The sequence below is a fragment of the Pseudopodoces humilis genome, chromosome 1, assembly GCF_049639895.1.
Source record: "Pseudopodoces humilis isolate 2021_Gansu_Grassland_sample_001 chromosome 1, ASM4963989v1, whole genome shotgun sequence".
NCBI classification, from domain to species: Eukaryota; Metazoa; Chordata; class Aves; order Passeriformes; family Paridae; genus Pseudopodoces; species Pseudopodoces humilis.
The window spans coordinates 85,842,367-85,864,408 of record NC_142200.1 but is presented as its reverse complement, the minus strand read 5'-3'; the positions used below and the strand labels follow the sequence as shown (position 1 = coordinate 85,864,408).

Sequence of the window (22,042 nt, the reverse complement as noted above, 5' to 3'; positions counted from 1 at the left end):
AAAGTTATTAGTCAAGAAAGATGACTGAATTAGGAAGGACTGACAAGATCAGGGCTGTTTATCTGAAAGAACAACAGGACTAAATAAATATACACAGTATGATGAAAGTTAATTAATATGTATTTTTTTCCTTGCCCTCCTACTACAAAGTCAAACAGAACTAAATCACTTTTCAAACTGATACTTTAAAAAGAACAGGTGGATAACTTTTTAGGACTCAATGCCACAAAACAGTAGTGATGACAAGAACCAAGAGTATTAAACTGCAATGGGATACATGTATGAACAGTCCCTGCCATCCCACTATAAGCAATCACTAACAGATGGGGATTAGGGAAACCTTCTGTAACAGTTTAGGGAAGGATTTAATACACCACCTTCTGTAGCATTCTGATCATGCTACTGCTGGCTACATCACACTCAGCTAGAGGGACACTCATCAGCTCTCTCCAGCACTCCATGTTCTCTTACTAGAACTCTCTGGTGGCAACAGCTGTGAGCTTCATGGCAGATCTTCCACCTGGAAAGTGTGTATCCTTTAAGGCATGCCTGTTATGAAGCAGCCTGGATTAGAGCAGTCAAACTTCTGCAGTGAAGGCAAATCTTTTGTAATCTCAGTTGCAGTGTTTAATAATGCTTAGGCAAACTGGCCTTCACTTTTTAGTCTTTTTAGTCATCTGAGTTCATTTGCCATTCTGTCACTACATCTTTTAGTTTAATGTAAAAGTTATTAATCTTAGAATTTGTTTATTTTTGAGACAAAGGAACAAACCACAGGTAATAGCAAACTCAAGAACACCCTGATTGCATCTTTCTGACCCTACTCAAGGAATCTCAAAGAGCCTCTTCCGAAGCAAATATGTTTCTTTTTAAGACACAACGTAGCATGATTCTTTGTGAAGAGGGCAGTCTTTGTCCTTCAGTAATGGAAAAGCTGGTAGTCCTCCCAGCACCCCAAATGCCTGTCCATGGCGAACAGCAACCCAAACAACATGATGAAGGAATACCTCCTAGCCAGACAAACGAGGTGTGCTTGTAATACAAAGTCTAAGTCCAGCTTGGCAAAGGCAAGGTCAGCAGTGGCTGGTTACCTCTTCTATCCCTTTCTTCCTAGCCCCATGCTTCCAAATGTTGACATTGCCGTATGTAAAGAAAACCCCCACATTCTTAGTTCCAGCTTCAGCTGCTCTTTCATGTTCTATGCTTGATTGGTCTGGTGCTGCAGTATGAGAATATTTCATAATAGATCTGTATTTTCATTTGTCCTTAATAAAGCTGGGGATGATTGATGTTTCAGTCATAGCTGAGCAGTTTTCACAATCCATAAAAATGTGGCTAAGCACATAAGTGTGTTCCTACAACATCTAGGTGCCTCCCATAGTTCCAAAATACCAGAAAACTGGAAGGATTCCTGAATGCAACTGTAATGCAAATCTCATTATTAACTACCACTTTACTGAGTAAATATCAACATCTCCCTCCTGAATAACAAGAGCATTTCTAACAACAGTCATCGTATTTCTTAATGGAGAACCAAATTCACTGGCAATAAAGTCCAGGTTCCTGGAAGAAAAATTACTCTGTGCTCTCTGTAGACAGACTGGGTTTTAATGAGCAAGGAAGCCACAAAGGGCCTGATCCTAACCCCACGTAAGTCAGTAGGATGGCTTCTACTGACTTCAGTGGGCTTTGGATGGAGATCTGAGGTCCTGATTTTGCATTTGTCACACTGCCAGCTTCACTGAAAGCCACAGGGAGTTTCAGTGTCACTCAAAGAAGAAAAAGGTTCTTCAAGAACTAATATTATCCCTTTCCCCAATATGGAAAATTCCCTATTATAAGCCGGAAAAAGAATACCAAATTGCTGTGGATTTCAGATTTTCAAAAAAAAGAATTCTTTGGGATGACACTCAAGAGGCTCATCTTGTGCCAACCTGACTGTGAAGAAAGTTAAGTGCTCCAAATGTATTATGAACTTTCCCAATATCACTTACAGGTGGCTTGCTGACAGCATATTTTATTTTCAAGTCTACTTTTTTTAGTAAACATGTTTTCCAGCACCAAAATGGTCTGTTCATGTGGAACTGGTGGAATGTGTTGGAACAAACTAATACACTGAAATAGCCATTTACCATGGATGACATTTTGTATGGGGCTTTTTCATTTACAATCTGTAACATAGAGCTTAAAATACATAGCATTTTCCCCCTGTATGGTATTTTTCTTTCTACTGTTGTGGTCTGTAAGACATTAGTTCAGTGTATGCCTTCTTTAATGACCTCAATAAATTACTTGTAAGCCTTGAGTTAAGGACACAATTCTTCAATTAAAATTAATAGCCATAATTGCAGCATGTCTCTAAGGTGCTGCTGCTGTTCTCTGTTGGCTGTACACTATGGAAACACAGCTGGGGTCAACAAACGAGTGCTCTTCAAGACCGAGCACAGCATTTCCTCCATTTGATAGTCTGACCAGTCACAGATTTTAGCTCTTGCCCATCAAACTTGCAGCACCTTTGGCTACTTGGGTATCACACAATGTGTGCACGTACATTATTTCCCTGTGGATGCTTCTTTTTATTCCTAATTATAATGAAAATTAGTTCCCACAGCACCCAGTGATTTCTGTGGGAGCTGCTAACACTTAGAAGCCCTGAAAATAAGGACTCATTTTATAAAGCCAAACCCAGGAATATTGGCATTAGCAGACACTAAGAAAAATGTCTCCCTATGCGACACAATTAAGCACTTGGCTTTGTGTAATTGAGCCTAGCCACCAACCTCAAGAAAAACTTGTATCTCAGGCACCATCCTAGTTGAGCTTCACTTTCCCAATCTCCCCACATCCCATCTCCCCAGAACAACTGAAAGCAATGTTCTGACCTAAACTGTTAAAATTCCATTGTGGCTTGTCAGATGCGTCACTTAATACTTCTGTCTACGTGTCACTGGCCCACAGGATGAGGGTGGCAATATCTCAGCTGAGAACCATGAGTCCTTCATATACCCAAGTGACAAAAAAACCCCATAAGAAATACATTAAATCATCTATCTCTTTTCTGGTGTTCATTCACAAAGATCGAAGAGTAATTCATTTCCTTACTATTCATCTCTCCTACATGTGTACTAATAGGCATGAAAATACAAAACATAAAGCTCTTCATCCTCAGAATGATTTTTAAAAGGCACACTTCCCTTGCATTTCTGTGTGATGTCTGATAAATAATAGATCAGTTGCATGGTGTTAGTTTTAATATTAATGTTATCAGACAGCTTTTGAGAGAAGTGGGGCAGAAACCCAAATTCTAGAAGAATTTGGTATGGCAGCAGTCACCATCCATATTTTTTTCAGCTCAGGTCCACCTCTATAATATACAGACCTTATGGAGTGTACAGAACCATCACTTTCCCTTCAGTTTACCCAGAGACAAGGATGCTGGCTGCAATTTTTAAAAACTAATTATTTAAAATTAACTGCATGGTTAAAATAAAATATCCATTGAGCACAAAAACAATGGGAAGATACTGTGATCTGCTTCAGGAATACTGACATTTTTTTGTTCTGAAATTAAAGAAAACCTTGTTTCCTCAGCCTAAATGTTGACATTTCCCAGTATGGAGATAAGCAACCTTTGAGCTACATAATGCTTTGATTCAGCTTAAGAAATTCTTCCTAGCTATAGGGCTTTATTTATCCCTACAAAAAAATATGTTCTGGATCCATAAAATATAAAAGCTAGGATTAATTATTTAGTGCTATATCCACCCCTCTTCCCTACAGTACCAGGAAGCATATAAGGACCTTTTCCTCCCATCTTCTATCCTGGCAGCTTTATAGAATGTATGTTTAGCTGAATCTAGTCTTAAGAATTAGGGGCCAGGCCACCTTGTTATCCCACTCTACAGTTCTGAGAAAGGCCTTGTGGTGAGTGCAAATATGTGCAGGCATCACACACATTCAATTCCCAACACACAGAAGACAGCGATGCCCTTCATTACCCCAAGGAAAGCGTGCTGTGGCTGCCTCGGTACTATGGCTGTTTTCTGCGGCAACAAAGACTGTTGTAAGCCATGAGCAAACAGAGCCCTCTCTACCTTCCCATGCAGATCTCTAGTCAAGAATTTAAGAGAATCTGAGAGAGCTCGGGATGTGCTACAAATGTGTTGTTTCTCCACACTGCTCGGACACTGCAGAAGACAAGCATGCCAAACTGTACACTAATTTGCAAGCTGATCTAGGAGGAGAGGGACAAAAGCTACATGAAGGATACATCTATTGTATTAAAGAAAAACTACTTTCAGGTACAGACCTGACACCCAGCCAGAACACATTTCTGTCTCTCACCCATATTCCTTTGCAGGGATTCTCAGCTTGCAGCGCTGTCATCCATCACTGGTGGCCTTGACAGGACTGCTCCACCTTGACTTCCTAGACTACTGTTATTGTGGGAGAATGAATAGGGCAGGGATAGAGACCAAGACAAGAAGGGAAGGGTATGGAATCCCACCCTCAGACAGACAGCAGAGCAGAGCCTTGAGCATCCCAGGCAGCAGCAGACAGTCAGAGCACTGGCACAGGCAGAGAAAACAACTTCAATGAGTAGAGAGGGACAATACTCACCATCTAACAAATTTGCTTACAAAAGCTTTCCCCCTCTGACATACTCACATCCATCCCAATGCTCCTCAAACTCTAGGATGCTCACAATTGCAGACTAGGAAAAACAGCTCTGCACAGATGTAGCCTCCACCTCTGCTCTACAAGGTCAGCAATTCACTAGGATTTCTCTGAACTCAGAAGCACTCATGAGCCTATTGCTATCCCTTGTGCATCCTGTGGCAGCTGACTCTAGCCATTTTTCACAGTCCCACTGCTTGTCAATAAATCACCGTGCTAATTCCTGTGACACCTCCTGTGAAGTGCTCTGGGAATTGTGGCAAAGATTTCTGGGCTGCATCTGAGAACTGGTGGTGAATGGCTGCCTTCAGGTTGACATGATGAAGAAAGGTTAAGCTCTTCAGCTGAGCAGCCTCTTAGAAATGATTCATTGTGACTCCAGCTCTCCCTTTTCTATACAGTCAATCCTCTGCATCTGCCTGAACACGTAAGGGACTTGACGCTTGTCTTCTGTGTTGCTCACATACTTCAGTTTTCCTCTCTTCTCATTACCTGTGAAGGGTGATTACATTTCCTATGGAATATCATCAGAGATACATCACACTTCAGGGTTGCATTTTCCCCCACCATCTAATGGGAACCTGTGCTTACTTCATCCTTTTCCTTTCTTGAATACCAATCCTCCTACAAGCCTGTGTGTTAGGCACCAGCCTCCCACCAAAGAATAATGGGACTCCTACTGATGCTCATTAATAGTAAATTATTTTCAGTTAGTAAGGACAATTCTCTCGGTGAAGAGGCTGGAGAGCCAGGGATGGTACAGCAGAACACTGTCTGCCCCACAATTGATTTGAAAAGAGTGGTTTGAAGGAAGCCTCACACTTCAGTAGGAACCCATTAAGAACAGCTATTTGCACGGTGCCTGTCTGAACAGTGAAGACAGCAAAGAAAGTAGAATCTATCATGGTCAGCTAATTGTTTAATTTTTTTCTTCCTGAATTATGTGATTGTCAAATAAACATTGGTATCAGAGATCTAAACTAGCAGTCACAAGCTATGTAAAAAAACATAAGTCACAGAACTCACTTGATTTTTGTATTAAAGCATGAAATTTTGGGGTATTTTTCTTCTTTTTTTTTTTATTTTTATTTTTTTTTGTGGAACTGTTCAAGTGCTTGCTTTTTCTACAAGAAAGACTTCCCTGCTCCTCTTCTCATTCCTCTCAGAGTTCTTCATGACACCTAGATTTGGACTTGCTATCTGGTGAACTCATAAAGCAACACAAAGGAATTAAGTATCTGAATCCACATGGGAATTCAGAAGCTGCAGGCCAAGCAGTTAGAAACCTTTGAAAAGGGTGCTTAGTGGACGTATGCAGACAGATTCCAAGTCTACACATAGACAGATAACAAATATAACACTGAAAAGGTCTGCTTCCATATCAAACAAACATTTTTAGCTTGTGCTATGGAAGTGCATGCTCATTTTTGCTGTCTCTGACCTCACCCTATTTTGTACTACAAAAAAGCTGGAACAAGGGTGTTTGAAATTCAGAATTTCTAAAATATCTGAAAGACTTTTCTAAACAAATACATGTGCATATGTACTCAATTAATTCTCTATATTCATTTCAATCAGAAATGTTTTTGCTGGGGAGGAAAAGGAAGAATGAAAAGCTTTTCAGTTCAGTTTTGCAAAAAAGAAATATACCCAAAACAACAAACCCTAGCAGATGGGTACTCTGGGCTCCATGAATGTCCTTGTCACTGTGCAGGATATCTGGGAAAGCCAAACTCCAGCAGTCTCTGTCCTGGTGGGGAACAGTAGGGCACCATGACTGCTGTAAAGCAGGGAGTGTAAGATCTGCTGAAGCCATGTATCAATCAGCATGGCAGAGTTACCTTGAGTTACTGCCATGGAGCGCAACTCCTGGCTCCCTTAAATTTCCTTTAGGCAGTCAGGATGAAAACCTTACCAGCTGAGAACTTACCACAGCTCTGCTGGGACAGCAGAACCCATATGTCTTCATAAAACATCTCTGAGCAGCTCGGTGTTTACCCTGAATTAATTTGTCCAGAAAGTCCATGACCTCCTCCAAGCAGGGCCCGCTATGAGAATGGAGCTGCTATTTCTACACCGCTGCTTTTCTAAGGAAAAAAAGGCAGCAAAGAGGAAGAGCCTGAAGAGTGTCTGGGGCTACTCTGACTGTGAATCATGCAAACAGCACTGGCTGTTGGGTTGGTCTGGGGCACAGGGAATGCCATACACCAGGAGTGAAATGTGCCAAAACTCCATTACACACACGTCTCCTAAGATGAAGCCCACAAAGGAAAAGAATCATAAAACCATCATTGAATGGTTTGGGTTGGAAGGAACCTTAAATATTATCTAGTTCCCAAGCACCTGCCATGGGCAAGGACACCTTCCACTAGACCAGGTTACTCAAAGCCCCATACAACCTGGGCTTGAATAGGAATGGTGTTAAGATACGGTTATTAAAATTATTAGAGAGATGCTTCTGCCTGAATTAAGGAGCAAACAACACCATATGCTATAGTCAATAGTACAGATTTGTATTTAACAGTAAATGTGAGGGAAAGACAAATAAATAGGAAAGGGGGGGAGAGGGGGCGGGAAAGAGATTAACAGTCAAAAAAAATATCACCACTGTGGATGCTGATGACATCCCATTGGTCCTCTTCAGATCTTCTCAGTGGGTATGGTCACCTCCACCAGAGGTAGGGAAGCCCACAAAACAGAGTCCAGTAGTTTGATATTCACTCAGATTCAGGTAGGAACACCCAGGTACCTCCCCTGGAGCGGGGAGTTTTACACTGGATGATACAATACTTTGGATCAGGGGACACTTAAGGAGTGCTTGATAGTTTATGACACCTAAGATACTACAGCACATTATTTTAGGAATTGAATAATATATAATATATATATTTTTTATATATATATATATATATATATATAATATATAGAATATAGAATATAGAATATAGAATATATATATTATATATATATATAATATAATGTGCCATTATATAATTATGGCACATCAGCAGGGATGGATACCTTCAAGCTACCTGTGAATGTCCTGATACTACTCCAGAAGGGATTTTCCACAGCTGAGCCCACTTGTGTAAGAACTTTGGCATGATAAAAAGCACTATCCCACTTCCAAGGACTTGCCTTCTATCAGCCTTTCCTTTACCTTGTTCAACGCCCAGCTGTAGCCTCCAGTGAAGGGTATACACAACCCCATTGCACCTGGGCAAATGGCCCATTGTTTGAGTCGTTAACCACTAACAGTCCAGTCTCTCAGAATGGGGCATCCACAACTACTCTGGGCGAACTTCCAGTGCCTCACCACCCTCACAGCAAAGAATTTCTTTCTAATCTAGACTCAGCATCTCTCAGTTTAAAGTTGCTCTAAGATCTCCCTGAAGCCTTCTCTTCTCCAGGCTGAACAACCTCAGGTCTCTCAGCCTGTCTTTGTAGGAGAGATGCTCCAGCCCTCTGAGCATCTTTGTGGCCTTCTCTGGACTTGCTTCAACAGATCCATGTCTTTCTTATGTTGGGACCCAGAGCTGCATACAGCTGCAGGTGGGGTCTCACACGGGCAGAATAGAGGGGCATGGCCCTCCCTGCTGGTCTCCCATGCTGCTTTGGATGCAGCTCAGGATACAATTGGCTTTCTGGGGTGCAGGTGCATGATGCCATGTCATGTGGAGCTTCTCATCAATCAACACCCAAAATCTTTCTCTGCAGGGCTGCTCTCAAGCCATTCTCTGCCCAGCCTGTATTTGTGCTCACCATTGCTCTGACACATGAAGACAACCTTGCCATCAGCATGACTGCAGCAGGAAGGACAAAAATGGTTCTTATTCTCAAGAAAACCAGGGGGCATTGATCCTGGTCAGGACGAGAGAGAGAAAAGAGATAAGATGGACTGGGGGTACTACTGTAGTACTGTAGTACTGCTGGGGGTACTGCTTTAACTAGCCACTATGTGGTTATGCTCTACTGTGACAGCTGAAGAAAGTCTCAGAAGTGAACAAGAATCCTCTGACAGAGCCTCCCATGAACAGTTAATCTATTTCAAAAATATTATAGTCTTACATTCATGTGACCAAACAAAGGGGAAAAAAAATCCAGAGCTGGAGAACATTGTGCATTAATTGAAAACCAATCCTCTGCTAGCTGCTGTCAAAAGCAGCTTCTGCTTTTTTTTTCTGCAGAGAAGCTGCTGCTGGGACTTTGCCAGTTCAGCAGTTAAAGGTAATCTCAAAGAATCCCTCCGCAAATTGCAAAGTGCTCAGGCTGAAGAACAACAAGGTGTTTGGGGACTGACTTGATTGTTTTAATTTGCGTAATATCAGCAGCAAGCAGCACTTAAGAATTATTCTGCTTAAGTCACCTATTCCAGAAGCAAGACAAAACCAAGCCAGCTTTAATGAATAAACCAGACCTAAAAGTATTTGATTTTATCCCCATGTAGATAAGGAAAAATGTAAAATCTGGCATCTGGAAACTGATATTCCTACGTTGTATTTTCTATATACTAACAAGGAGCTAGGGACATGCATTGACATAACACAGCAGTCAATAGGATCTGACTCTTTGCTGTCAGATCTGTTGCTTTTACTGTTTGGAAAAGAAGAGACACAGGTCATCTGAGTACTCCCAAAGTCTCTAAAGATGGTGCCACAGTGCACCTACCTTCCTTCTTCACAGCAGCCAATACATTTCCTAGCACTTCGTTTAACAGACTTTGACAAATGTGCAGATCTCACCCCAGAAGTGTGCAAGTAACTGACTCAAAGGCAAGAAAAAATCCTTTCTTACCTATTCCCCACTTATATTTTTAATAGCATAGCCGTCAAAATGCAGCAAATCAATTTTCCCCCCTTACTGTCTCCACTCTGCCTTTTCAGAATATTTTTAGTTGCTCTGATTAAAAATTTACCTCTAAAGTACCACTGAGGACACAGTGCATGTCTTGATTATGACTCTGTATAACTTTTTCAGCCCACCTATGTATCTTCCTTTCTTTCCTTACTTCCCTTATCTTTCTAACAAAATAGAAATATCCTGGGATTCTCTGCATGGCAGCTGTTTTCATTTGCTTATTCACAGTGGGCAGAGACCTTTCTACCTTTTGAATGCCACTCAGCTACCCTTTCTTTTTTCTCATGAAATCTGTTTACTATCCAAATCTGGTCAAGTCTTGACCACTGAAAAAGAGATTACTTTCTGATTTAATTTCTGTAGGTCATTCATATTGATTAGACAGCTTAGACAAATTGAGTAGTAAAAGACCTAAACCTAAAAGATATGAAGGATAAAACAGCCATTGCAAAAAGTAAGGGAAACATCCCTTTCTTTTCTTCCTTTAGTATCAATATAGTCCAAAACATTCTTTTTTTTTTTTTTTTCTTTTTTTTGCAAATGTTTGTTCACTAAAATGTTCCAAGGGGGAAAATGTCAGCTACAAATCCTCACTCATCATGTATTTGCACAGCAGTGCTTAAAGGTCCTTAAAGATCTCCAAGGATTTGAAAGAAATAATTCAGACAGGTCGCAAAAAACAGTGCCATTGCCTTCCAGTGTCTGGTTACATGGCTCATGCAACACCTGACAATTCCAGGCAAGTCACAGTGAACTCACTTCACACACCATGCATGGAGAAATTTATTCCACCATCCAAATGTATGAAAGTTTAACTCTTTGATGTTAATGCATCAAGCAAAAATAGCTGCAATACACAGGATGGACTGTGGAAAACGTTTTACTCACTGCAAAGAGACACTTCTTCTTTGCTTCTCTTACAGATGGCCTGCTCCTGTTTTGCCAAAACCACCAGAGTTTCACTCCATTTCCTTGGCACTTAGAAAAGTCACAACTTTTCCCTCACATATGCTGGCTGATTCTTTATATACCTGAGTAACAGGTGTGTTACAGCCGTATTTTGCATTATTCATCTTGGATGAAGTTAAACCCTGACTGTGTGACACATCACACATTACTCAGTTTACCTCAATGTTGTGTTTTGCTTTTGCTCAGTTAAGTTAACCTAAGATGCGTTTAGCCTGGAAGAGTTTTAACTACCTCGGCACAGAAACTTGGCATTCTCCTAAATTTGTGCTTTTCAGCAATGAGACTCCTTTCTGCTGTATTTTTAAATTGCCTGCTCTTCCCTAAAAGTTGCCTCAATATTATTACTTTACAAATCATATAATCGAGATTTACTTGGTTTCAGGCATCTCCTCCTTGCTGAAACAATTACTTGTGCCATGCTTTTTCCTGCCCCCACTTTCCTTTTCCCTGCAGAGAAACACATTTTCACTGCTAATACACACCATAACTGAAATGTCCTAGAGAATGGATATCAGTCCAAAGCCCAGTGAAATCTTGAAAGGTTTCTGAACCATAGTAAAGGCAACTATGCAGTATTACACAGACAGCCTCTATAAAGGATCTTAATTGAAAGACTTTTCTTTGTGCTATAAATTAGTTTCATTTGTATAACATTTTCTATGCTCAGATCCTTATAGTCCTATAATTAAGCAAAGTAGTTTAAGAAGGAAAATAAGACTACCAAATGTCCTAATTCCTCATGAAACTGGTGTTTTTAAAGGATTAAAAAAATCTGAATTTTAAATTTTAGAATTGACTAACTACAAGCATGAACTTATTATACTGTTTGTATGTAACTAACATTCTAAACAGCGGCACTACAGTTTTTCCAATCCTAGACACTTTTTTCTCATCCTCCACAGGAGATTCACAAAAAATTCAAGATAATGATTACAAGTACCTAGATCTGTAACATACAGATCCATAGCAATGCTGAGGATCTCTTATGTTAATTTCTGTGCCCAGAGGCCTTTCTGCAACACTGAATTAAAGAAGCCACTGTATCATTCCCATAACAAGATGATTAGCTACAAATTAAGACAAAGAAGAAAACTCTTTTCAAAATGTCAGTCTTCCAAGGCCTTTAAAAATCAAACAAAATTACTTATGTGGCTAACATCATCAGTTCTCAAAAGTTCCATAAGTTCACACATCCTGCTCTAAGGAAAAAGGGCAAAGTAACTGTTATGTTTTAGTCTTCATTTATGATTCCTTGTTAATACAGTACATAATCTCCTTAGAATTACTGATTTTTAATGGGACATTTGAAAATATTTCTTTTACTGCTGTTGCAGGTGAAAAATCCAAGAGGACCACAACATCACTTACCAACAATCCATTAGTGTCACCTCTCAGATTCTTCAGATATAAAGGTGAGAATTTTTTTCTCCTTATAGTGTCAAAACATATTTGGATGTCTGCTGAGTGAGGTTTAAATGGTTTTAGAGAACAAAACTAGTAAAGATCCTAAATCTGTGTGACAATTCTCTGTGAGCAATCAACCTTCCCATCTATTTGCAGAAGCCACAGAGGGAACTAGAGGTGTATTCCTTGAGGAGGAACAACTGTCATCCCTGGAATATGTTCTGGATGTGTCAAAGCATACCAAAGGAGAAAACACACAGTAGAAACCCAGAGTAGTGAATCCTGTCTCTACCTCACCACTCTACTGGTATGGAAGACACTATTCTGAGCAAAGAAGAGAAACATGACCTGTGAGTTGAGCCATGACTGAGGCAGTGCTGCTGGCAGGCTGTCACAGCATATGTGGATTTCCCCAGTAAGATGCTGAGAGTAATCACAGAGTAATACTGCCACTGTTTGAGGAAGCAGGGAACAAGATTTCTCCAAACTCTCAGACTTGGAAGAGCTATTTGCACCACACATAGGATTTCCCATAAGAGATGATGTAACAATGAAGATAATTGCTGGTTTGGTATCACTGAGGAGAATGCAGACAAAAAGTGGGAACGAGCACAGAGGTGTTACAAATACAATAAACTTTCAGCATGAATAAATGGAAGGACCAGTTCCAGAAAGGGGTTCAACAACACAGTTTTCACAAAAAAGTGTTGATATTACTGTATCAGAACCATCATGATAGAAGACAGCAGGATCTGTGTGCAGATCCTTCAATGTCTAGGTACTTGTGCTGACTGATACTATGGTGCACTCCAAGTGACAATAAGAAGTTAACCATATCTGCAATAAACTTGCTTCTTGATTTCGCTGTTCTTTACAATGAAAAGTACTCATTAACTGATCCTAACCTGTATTCCTCTTCTGCACACACCATCTTGAGTAAAGGGTTAAGATCCTTTCACATGATTTGCATGTGAGAAAGACTCAAGAATTAGTGACTCAAAGCTTTAAGATGCCCACACAAACTTCATTTCCATTTCTGTTTCTTCAAACAGCACAAACAAACTCATATAACACTACACAAAAAGGGTAAAAAGGAAAAAATTCATCAAAAAATAAAAATTCACTGAAACACCATGAAAACTAGGCCACAGAACAATCTGGCCTGCATCGCATATCAAATTCAAAAGATCAACAGGGTTAGATACTTGGATGTAGAAAGAAGAAAATAAAAAATCTATAGGTGTTGGAGAATAACATGAAGCATTTTCCTGTCACCTTCAGAAAAGGTTTATTATCTGCCTTCCTAGAGCACTTAAAAAAGTCTCAAGACAAATTATTTTAAACCTCAGATTTAGTAAGCTAGATAGCCAGCAGCTTTTCTACTTGATTTGGAAACAGCAAATTGAAAAACAGTACATATGTAGCGGCTGATACTTGTCTGGTTATGAGGCAACTGTTATTACCAGTTGGACAAATACCCTGTGCACTCCCTGGTCATGTCAGTGCTGCTAAACACATATGGTGTTCTGAAACCTGTGAGATTATTCAACAGCATATAAATATGTGTCAAAGAGAAATGAACAAGCTCTTTTTTTTTTTTCTCCCAATTGAACACCAACAATAGCATTTTGCAACAAACCATTATTAGCACTGATGTTATAGTAAAGCTCTACTAGTGTGTCAGGACTAGAAGAAGAACGAAGAGAACAAGGAGACAAACATCAGTCACTTAGCAAAGAGCAGGACTAGAATGTCAGACACACTATGGACAGGAGTGCCATGCACTGCCAGGTGTATTGAGGAAGGCAGTTGTTCGCTGTTGCTGTCAAAACCTCAGCACAAAGCTTTGGGGTAGTCTGAATACCAGAAGCTCAGTACTAGTGGAAAACTGAAAAATAAATAGTATTTCTTTTAAGTAAAAAGTGTATTTTTTTTCTGCTGTAGAAAAGCTCTGGAGCTGAAAAATGAAATGTGTATTGAGAACTTACTGGTATACAGAACTAAAATATTCTAAAACATTTATACAGTGACCACAGGAAAAAGGTGTTAAAATTTTTACTTACTTTGGATGTGCAAATTCATCCAGTAGGACAACCTTTTCTATCAAGTCTCCACCAATGGTTCGAACCAAATCATAGAAATCATTCTGAGAGTATGTCTCAGAAGGCAGCCAAAAGGAGATGTCATTGATCAAAGGTGGGTATCTGCTGAGTGGCTAAAAGAAATTAAAAAAACATATCTTTATACATGGTTGGACTTGATAACTATATCTACAACTGTTCTGAATTTACATAACACACAAAGTACACAGTTTAGAGGCTTTTTAAAATGCTCTTTGAAGTGCAAACTGACCTCGTAAACAACTGAGATGGAAGATTTTATACTAGGAAATGTCTTTTAAAGATCCCCTTGTAACAACTTTGATTTATTCATTCAGAAGAAAAAACTTGTTTTGTTTGCTAAAATCAGTGTTTATGACCCTGAACACACTTTTGAAACAGAGCTGTTTAGAAGAAAGAGATAATGTAAGGTGGTTTTTCACTGGGTAGAATTGCAATTTTTGAAAGCTTTTTTCAGACTTTTTGCAGATTCAAAACTTCTTATCACATTCAGGTATAAAATTTATATGCATTTTATAGGATTCTTATATTACACAACATATTTGCTATTTTTTATTTGTCGAAGTTTTAACAAAGTCTTATAAACAGGCACCTTCTTGATAAAATGTTATAGTAAGAAATACATTTTGGCTTGAAAAGAGGGATCAGTTCACTTTCCAGTGGTTTTCATAGACACTCAAACAAAAAAAGGTATGGCTGTTAACATAATTATTCATTCCACAAGTACCACAACAGGCTTTTAAACACAAAGGGGTATCTTTGCTGCACAAAGTGGACATGCTTTGCTGCAAAAAATCCTGCATAAAGTGGACAGACAGTGTAACTTGTTATTTGTAAAAACAGGAAGAGAAAGCGAAATGAAACCAGACAATTAACTTTTCAGTTCTGATGAAACTTCCCAGGACTTTGTGGGTCTCAGATCTCACCTTGGTGAGATGTTTCTCTCTCTGAAGAACAGAAAATGGTAACATTCTCCTTTCATGACCTCTAGGTTATACAGTAACTTACTTCTGCCTTGCATTAATTACCTGCAGTTGTAAAAAGTACTTTTGTACAAGATTGTTGGAGTTTGTAGGAGAAAACATCTGTTTTATTATTTTGTTCATATGTACAAAAGATCCCATGTGTACACCTTGGTCTATACAGCATAATATCTCACTGAAAAATGTATTCCATGGCTGGGAATGTTTTATGATGGAGCAGTGGAAACTTAAGTGAGTACCTGCTGAAGCAATGAACCTATTAATAAGGCAAGTTTACAGCATTCTGATTTACTCTAATACTGTTCTGAAGACTGTAAACCAGTCAGTAAATATCTGATAAGGAATACAGTGTAAGTTTTAAATTAATAACCCCCCCAGCAAATAAAATTGTGAATCACAAATGATTATTGAACTTGTTAAAGGAATAAACTTGTCAAATGAATTCATATCCTGTACATCAAATTAAAAAAAAGAAACTTGTCCAGCAAATCCATTTCAAAAGAGCTTTTGATAAAACACTAATGAATGAAACACAGATGTCTCTGGTACACAAAAGTCGCAGCTGCAAATGCTGGATATGCTCCTTGGACAACAACCTCATACACGTGTTAGTGTAAATAAAGTTATAATCCTGCAGTGGACCCCCATATTCTCACCTCATTCCTATCTACCACTTTATTTACTACTGCTATAGCTCAGGAATAAACTGAACACCCTTCAAAGTTTGGCAGGACTAATACAAAACTCACTCAACTCGTAGTTCAAGACATTTAATCATTCAACCAGAAAATGTGGCTCATGAGCCTTAGCATAATGAGGCACCTACTTGCATTCACACAGGTACAAGGACAATAAAGATAAATAATTACATGTTCAGGTAATGTTAAAAATAATTAATGTTCAGAAAAATAATTACATGTTCAGAAATGTCCTGAGCTGGTTTTGGCAAGAATTCACAGGGGCTAGCATGGGACCAGGTTTTGGATTTGTGCTGAACACGGGGTTGGTAACATGGAGATGATTTTGTTATTGCTGGGCGGTATTTGCACAAAGCCAAAGCCTTTTCTGCTTTCCGTACTGCCACACTGGCAAGAAAGCTGGGGAATTTGGGAGGAGACACAGATGAGACAGGTGACTCCAAGTGACCAAAGAGATATTCCAGACCATATGACATCCTGCTCAGTATATAAAGTGGGAAGAAGAGGAAAGGGAGGGATATGTGGAGTGATGGTATTTGTTTTCCCAGGTAGCCACTACATGTGATGGGGCCCTGCTTCCCCTGGAGCTTGCCTGCTCATGGAAAGCAGGGAATTAATATCTTGTGTGTTCAGCTTTTTCTCTCCAGTGTCACTATTGTGGATACAGAATTGTAATTTTGTGTGTGTATGCTTGTGTGTGTTACAAAATCTGGAAGGATAAATTCTTAAAACATAACATAAGCATAACGTTTTATTATTAGCTACTAGCCTTTTCTCAGAGCCTTGTAATACAGAAAAATCTTTTATGGGAAAAGGCAAGGCAATAATCCCATATTATATTGTCCCTTCACCACCTGGCTGCAGTCGATATCATTGCAGTAAGTCTTATATCAACACTAAAGTTGGTATAAGGATAAAATTCCTAGTTCTCAAACGTATCGATCTGTTTGTTGTAGAGCTACATGAGTCACATAATAGTTTATTAGCTACACCTAAAATGCGAATAGGCTACTAAAGACTCTCCCATTGGCAAGCCAAAATGAAGTTCCTAAATTTGTATTCAGGCACTCCAGCAAATACATACTGTGGTCCACCAGACCACTTCTCCATTCTTTGATCCTTTCTAAACTCTCCTGCTCTTTAACAGCAGACTTGCCTAGAGTCCACTGGCTTTGATCCTTTTTCAAGTTCAAGGCAAATGCCAACAGTGGAGACCATTTCCTTATGAATTTACAGACATTTCAAAGGCTCCCCTTGAGAGAAATGTGCTCTTCCCACTGTATCTGCTACTCTGTGGTCACCTCCAGCCACCACTTCCAGCTACATTCTCTTCATGGCTTAGGAGCCCTCCAGCACAATGCTTAGAGAAGACACCAGGACACATCTGCTTCTGCAGGCTGTGTGTTGGCTGAACCCTAGCACACTACCCAAGCCTGGAAGCCCTGCTGCTCCTGCTTCCATTCCTGATCACCTCCTTACGTTTTTGAGGAACTGAAAAGAGGTTTAGGAAAAGGTAGAACTGATCCTACCTGCAGAGTGCTGCTACAGGGCACTGGCCAAGTGTGTCAGTAAGCACTACTGATGCACAGACATCCTTTTGATTCCATCAGAGCTTTGCCACCACAGTGCTACTTTGAATGTTCTTTTTACTTTCAATTTCAAACACTTACATTGACATTTTTCAACAGCCTCAGAAAACGAATGCTTTCCCAGAAATTACACTATCTATATCCACTGAACCCATCTTGCAGGGAAATACTGCAAATAATGACATCACATTTTTCAATCACCCAAGGTGAAAGCATTTAGGAATGCTGAATTACTATAATTTCTTTAAATAATGAAATGGAAGTTTATGGTGATCCACCCTCAATGATATATGTTTACTAGTCATTAGTCAAAGTTCTTTCTCTGGCTAATAAATAAGCCAAGTGCTTCCTAAAACTGCAAGCTTTTCATTCCCAGGATGCTACTTTTAGTATAGAAATGAGTAGTTGGAGACCAGTACTATAACCCGCTCTGCCAGCGTGCCTTGCCTATGCCTGGATGTACCTGAGGAGTGCACCACTGAAAACACAGGGCTGTTACTCTTTCATATGGGTTGGTGATAGTTTAGGGCACTCCTCATCTCCACCTCTTTGCTCTGCCTTTCTGTCTGAGATTACTGCCCCTGCAGCAGCTGATAAACACGTGCCTGTTCCTTTACCACTGCAGCTCACAGCCTGCTGTTGCCAGCTGAAAACTGCCCCTCTCATTGGTTTATGTTAGTATGTGCTGGATGAAGAGTTGCAGCAGCTCAGCTCATTGGGGGACAGCTGTCTTAAGCAGTAACAAGATCCACCAAAACTCATTTGTCAGCATTAAATAGCAAATACTTGGTCTCTGTGTATATTGACACACCACGGAACTACTCTGGATGTTTTGGCAGCAGGAATCAAGTGGTCACCATAAGAGTGGTATCTGTTCATCCACACATGGCAAAGGATCACCAGCTAGGATGGATCCAGATACCTCACAGCTATAAGGGAGAGAAATCTCCTCTGAGGGCAGAACCTCCCAAGCCATAGCAAAAACAACCAGTGATAATGCACAGCCAGTGCCAGTGAATAACCCACACAAGGCCATGAAGCATCTTTAGCCCGGAGTCCCAGAAAACAGGATGGACACCAGCACTTTCCACATATATTTGTTATTAGGAAAAAAAACCACTTTTCCCCAGATGCAGTTGGGTGTAACATGGCAAGGGGACAGCAGAAGTTTTGTGCTGTGGCTGTTCATTCTCTGCCTGCCACCAGCTGCAGATGGGACAAAACAAATGGGTGACAAATACAGCAGAGGGAAAAGCTGTACTTGTATTTTGACAGTGGCGACAAAAATGCAAGGTTAACAACGACACGTACCAGAAACTGGGTTAGCAATTCCACAGCAGCCAAGCTATTAAAAAGTCAGCCATGCTTTACTGCCATCACCAGTCTAAGTCAGAAAAATATGAGACTTAGCAGCATTGTGGTTGCTAAGCTTTAACAGTCCTGCACTGCCCATGTTTTGGAGAAATATCTACATGAACTATATGGTTTTAATGCAACATCATATTCTTATCAAAATGAAAACTACAGTCCTGTAATAACTGAGCCTTTCTTAATATATTCTATGGTGAAACTACATTAATTCAGTGTTATCATAGGAAATTTAAACACGTAACAGGCATGAAATTCAAATTTGCAAATTTACAGCACTAACCTAACCCCCATGCACATAATGAAGTTTCCTGTACTAGTGTGTATGTTTCTAGATTTACACTTCCGTATTTATGACCAGTGTAGACAAATTACAGTTGCTGCAGGGAATGTAACTTTGAATTTCTTGGCTGCCATGGCTTAAAATTCAGTCACAATGTTCCCCATTATTAAAAGTTTTCTGCCCTCCTTACCAAATTGATCTTTTCCTTAGTTTTGTATAGTAAGTTCTATAATATTCATACATGCAAATATACACACGTGCACACATATACATTTTTATGTGTAAACACACACACATCGTCAAAAGAGGAAATGTAAATTTCAACAGACAACTACCATAAAGTCTGATAAGCAGATATAAAATATTTTCTGGAATTAAGCTCTTAAAACCAAAGCAAATGGACTAGTCATGGGATCAATGCACTGCTCCGTCCTCCTGCAGGGAGTGGAAGAAGCACATTAACCTCCACTGGTGCTCTGAGCTTTTTGGTGAATGAACACAGAAATATGATCAGCCCTTTTTAGACACCAATCTGCTCATCACAACAGAGTTCTTAACTTTGAAAACCTCACATACAGGTACAGGGAACACCATATGTTCATGGGAACACCAAGTGCTCCATGGATTTCAGGCACTCTGTACATGGACCATTCTGAGTGGAGAAGGTTTTCTTTGTACATGGAGATATTTAAGAACAATCTGGATGCAGTCCTGTCCCACATTACGTGGGATGACACTGCTTGAGCAGGGAAGTTAGACCTGACAACCTGCTGTGGTGCCTTCCAACCTGACACATCCTGTGGTTCTGACATTCTACATCCAGGTTGAACAGGGAAGTGCCCTGGGAACACAGACTTGTCCTCCTAGCTAAGTCCCAGTCTTCAATGTGAGATGACACAAACCCATGGACCAGGGGCCTCTCTGCTGTGCAGTGCATGTTGCCAAGAGAGCTCTGTCCCCTTTCCACCTAAACTACACCCTATGGGGTCTTGTTGGAGATAATAATTTCTTTCTTGAACCCCATTCCAGGTTACCTGAAGGTGCAAAGGATAAAAGAGCTTCATTGCTTATATTCTGCCTAAGCAGTCACCAGGTAGCTCTCTGTATCATCCTACTTAGTCACCTTTTTCAATGCTCATCAGGCACCTTTGATCAGGTAAATCCCCTTAAGATACAAAATAAATGCACATACATGTGCACATGCACAGGAACAAGTGCAATGTCTCTTGCACACTAGAAGTTCCTAAAGGTCATAGAGAGGAACTTGCCTGACAAAGGAATGTCAGTGTCTAATATGACACTGAAAGAATCAGAATGTCTAACAGCCAGTGAGGAGATTATGATGCCTAGGGAGGCTACCTGAAACAAAGGCTAGAATGAAGTAGGTATTTATTGCAAGGCCTTCAAAGGATACACTTTGGGCAGTACAAGAGCCCGACTGTGGCTCTACCCAAGATGGACAACCAGTCAAGAGTTTTCACACTTTTATAGGTTTTGGTCCATTTACATACTGGGGTTAATTGTCCAATTGCAGCTTCAGGTTACGAAGTCCCATCCTCTCAGACTGTTCTACTCAATTCACTGTTGTTTATACTTTTTGGGGCCTGAAGCTGCAATGGTGTCCTTGGTTCTCCCTCTGGCAAAGGATTGTTTTGTCTAACTAAACTGTGAGGAGAACTTGCTAACACTTTGTGTGAAGTTCAGAGTTACATACTAATGCAGTACAGAATCTGGAAAACATGAAAGCTGAAACTTAACTCAATTAAACTTCGTTAGTAAGCCCCACCTCTTCCAAGCAGCAGGAAGAATGCACAAGAGGACTGGTGCTGTGGCAGAATGAGTGAGTGGAATGCTTGCCTTTACACACATTCACCCAAAAGTAATGCTGATTACTAAACCTCCGTGGCCCCACTGTAAAAGGACACTGTGTTCTTACAACATTTAATTAAAATGCAGTAATTTTATTTTAAAGTCAAGCCTGTTTAAATTTGTAATGAAAAATGAGTGAAGTTTAAAGTCACAATATACTTCTCTGAGTACAAATATGCATTTTAAACTGACCTGTGGACAGAAAGCTGAGAAATAAGGCATGGCTTTTGAGAAGATTTCCAGACACAAAAGAGCACTTGTATTGCCACTGAGAGGGTTATGATTCTAAATTATTAGTAAGGAATTGAAAAAAAAGTCAGGAAAGACATAAAGAAGATGAAAGTGTTGACCTAATCCTATTAGCAGCAAGGATGTTACAGTGTACACAGCAAAGATATTCCCAGATACCTGTTCCCTTGGGCATTTGGATATGCCTTGCTTCTTGTGATCTGACTATAAAAACCACCAAAGGATAAGTATAAATTATTCCTAAATACCAGTGATGGACTCCATGCCCTGTATTTAATGAGGCAAAAATTACTTCTCATTTCCATAGAACAAAGTAGGACTCACAGGAAGAATCACCAAAAGGGATGGCTCTCTACTACTCACTCCCATATCAGAGCTCCTTACAAACCCTTTTTGAAGTATCAGGGTGAAGAAGCGATTTGCCTGACATTTTCCTTCAGCAGTTCTATGTCCAAAGTAGGAAAAAATGCATTTTCCTTATGCTTCTTTCCCAGCCTCCTAGCTGATAGCCTGCTGAGCTAGTTGGTTTCATGGTGCTTATCTTGCCCCATTTCAATCACAGATATATCATTGCAAAACAACAAAAAACCAAGAAATGCTTTTTCTGTTATTGCTTTTCCATTTGAACAGTTGCTACCACAGACCTGATGTACACCAAGTGGAACTGATGGGACAATCCTTACAATGTTGTGATGTCTTCAATAGAAAACAAGCAAGCTTCCATCCTGGGAAAGGAATCCAGTGATTTGGAATGACCAAAATGGTAAGGTGGATTCTCACACCAAACCTAGTAATTAACACTTATGACTGCCTTTTGCATAGGCTATCCATATTCTGTCTGTCCTTCCTACCCAAATATCCTATGCCACAGACAAAATCACAGGCAAGGGTAAAAAGAAGAAAAGACACAAACCTCAGAAAACAAACTGTCAATGAATAAAAAAAATCATATGTGTCCTGCACTTCTCTAAAAATA

General features: G+C 39.9%; 1 protein-coding gene across 2 annotated transcripts in view; it reads right to left on the bottom strand.

Moving 5' to 3' along the window:
• The window catches only part of FARS2 (phenylalanyl-tRNA synthetase 2, mitochondrial), a 230,105-nt gene that overhangs the window by 60,319 nt on the left and 147,744 nt on the right, over positions 1 to 22,042 (bottom strand). For both annotated transcript variants that reach the window (XM_088063477.1, XM_088063484.1), the window contains one exon: positions 13,971 to 14,122. In XM_088063477.1, coding sequence (XP_087919603.1) covers positions 13,971 to 14,122 — 152 coding nt within the window. The remainder of the gene's footprint in view (positions 1 to 13,970; positions 14,123 to 22,042) is intronic.